The sequence below is a fragment of the Leptonychotes weddellii genome, unplaced genomic scaffold, assembly GCF_054177405.1.
Source record: "Leptonychotes weddellii isolate Sample4059 unplaced genomic scaffold, ASM5417740v2 HiC_scaffold_23727, whole genome shotgun sequence".
Classification (NCBI taxonomy): Eukaryota; Metazoa; Chordata; class Mammalia; order Carnivora; family Phocidae; genus Leptonychotes; species Leptonychotes weddellii.
In genome coordinates, this window is record NW_027827198.1 from 1 (window position 1) to 2,460 (window position 2,460).

A 2,460-nucleotide genomic window follows, 5' to 3' on the forward strand; every position below is an offset into this window, starting at 1 on the left:
GCCCCTGGAGGAGGCCGCCTCTCATCACAGGCAGAGGCTCAGCCGTTACATCAGGCCCCTGAAGAAGCAGGTGGCAGACATTCAGAAATTAATACACATTCAAAGCAAAAAACCCTTAGAGCTGAAAGAGAAGGTGGAAAACCAAAGGCAGGAATTACTCTCTGAATTTGAGTGCCTGAAGCAATTTTTAGAACGTGATCAAGCAGCAGTTCTTTCGAGGTTAGCTGATGAAGAGAAGGACATGCAGCAGAAGCTCAGTGCAAACATAACCGCATTTTCAAACTACATCTCCACACTCAAAGGTCTACTGAGTAAAGTAGCAGAGAACAGTGTGCTGTCTGAATTGGAATTGCTGTCACAAATTAAAAATTTCTACAGGAGATCTGAGGATGAGATCAGTCCATCAATTTTCTCAGTCCAGTTAAGAAGAGAAGGCTGCAGCTTTCCTCCCCAGTATTCCGCTTTGCAGAAAATTATAAACAAATTTAGAGTAGACATTATCCTAGACCATGAGACGGCACACCCTAACTTGATTGTCTCGGAGGATAAGAAACGTGTGACATTTACGAAGAGAAAACAAAATGTTCCTCATTTTCCAAAAAGATTTACAGCCAATACAATCGTCCTGGGTTTTCCATATTTTTACTCTGGCAGGCATTACTGGGAAGTAGAAGTGGGAGACAAGTCTGAATGGGCTGTGGGGATTTGCAAAGACTCTCTTCCCGCAAAGGCCAGGAGATCTCCCTGGGCCTGGCAGGAGTGCTGGATGATTCAGCGGCAGGAAGGTGGCTATGAGGCGGTGGGAGCTACACCAACCCTCCTGCGGTTAGACGCGAACCCCAGAGGCATTGGGATTTTCTTGGACTATGAGCTGGGTGAGATCTCATTTTATAACAGGACCGAAAAATCTCACATCTATACTTTCACTGACACTTTTACTAGACCTCTTAGGCCTTACTTCTATGTAGGACCTGATTCAAAACCTCTCCGGATCTGTACGGGAACAGATTATGAATGAAAACTCCCTGGATCATCTTAGTTTGTTCCTTCGTTTTAAAGAATGGAAGGTGGATAGGCTATTGTATTAATATGCCAGTAAAGCTAATCCTTCCACTGCCCCCAGTTTTTTCTTTCTCAGTTTCATCCAAGAAGAAAGTTTTATTTTGTTTAAACAACTCGAGAACAGTGCTAGTGATGCCTCTCTCCAGGAATGTCCAGGGGTTTGCTGGATGTGAGGGTGATTAAATTTGGCAGAAAGTGCAGGCGGAGTTTGCCAGGGATTAACCGAAACAGAACTGGTCAACTTGCCCTCAGCTCTGTGGAAGTTGTCCTATTAAAACATTATGCTCTTCCTGCCATGTACACATTGTGTACTAGACAGGAGCCGATTGTAACCTTGTTTTTCCCGAAGGGCACAATTGAAGGGGTTGCGGTGGGCATCGGAGAGAGCCTTTAACAAACCAGGGTTTAACAGCTTTTCCCCTTCCCCCAAGGGGCCAGCTGCTCGTGGCACTCACCACATCTGTTTCTTTTTTTTTTTTTTTTTAAAGATTTTATTTATTTGAGAGAGAGAGAATGAGAGACAGAGAGCATGAGAGGGAGGAGGGTCAGAGGGAGAAGCAGACTCCCTGCCAAGCAGGGAGCCCGATGCGGAACTCGATCCCGGGACTCCAGGATCATGACCTGAGCCGAAGGCAGTCGCTTAACCAACTGAGCCACCCAGGCGCCCACCACATCTGTTTCTTAGAAACCCTTTACATAGTTCTCATTTCATTCTAAATTCTTTGTTCTTAGCATTGTATTTTACAGCATGGTGACTTAGGCATTGTAGAGAATTGAAAAGTTACTAATAAGACATTACAGTTAGGTACCGTGCCAGAGACTAAGAGATGAATCACCAGGTAGTAAAGGTTATTCAGGCACGATGGCATATCTATTTTTATCAGCATTTTCTTACAAGTGTAAGTAACTTTTACTGAGCCCTAACAGTGTCCCAGGAGTTACTGTATTTTCAAAGCCAAAACTGAGTGGAAGGCTAGCTGTTAAAGATGCCCACGCGTATTTAAACTCTGGAACACTGTATTAACTTCACCAGAAGGTTCTGCTCATTTTCTATGATGGACTTAAACTAGTTGCAAGATGTAGATAATACTTAATTTTGCATGAAGATGAAATTTTACATGTATGTGTATATGCTCCAAAGTTCACTTTCATATCTCTCCCTATTTTGAGTAGAACTTTATACCTTAGCCTCTTATTTCCATCATTTCCTCTTGTTTTTCTCTTCTACCAAAAATCTTTTATATTTTTGAAGAAAACAGATAATAATCAATGAATGTGTGGGTCATTGGAGCTTGATTTGAACAACTGAGAAAGACATTTGTGACTTGGGGAAATGGGAATATGGTGGCATGTTAAAGGTGGGCTAAAATTATGATTCAGGAAATGTTCTTAGAGATT

General features: G+C 42.6%; 1 protein-coding gene across 1 annotated transcript; it reads left to right on the forward strand.

Annotated features, from left to right (window-relative positions):
• Positions 1-4: 4 nt before the first annotated feature.
• TRIM75 (tripartite motif containing 75) lies at positions 5-1,018 on the forward strand (the record flags this gene model as incomplete). The annotated part of the gene is made up of 1 exon (XM_006727232.2): positions 5-1,018. A coding segment is annotated over one exon (1,014 nt), but the record flags the coding sequence as incomplete, so codon positions are not given.
• Positions 1,019-2,460: the final 1,442 nt, after the last annotated feature.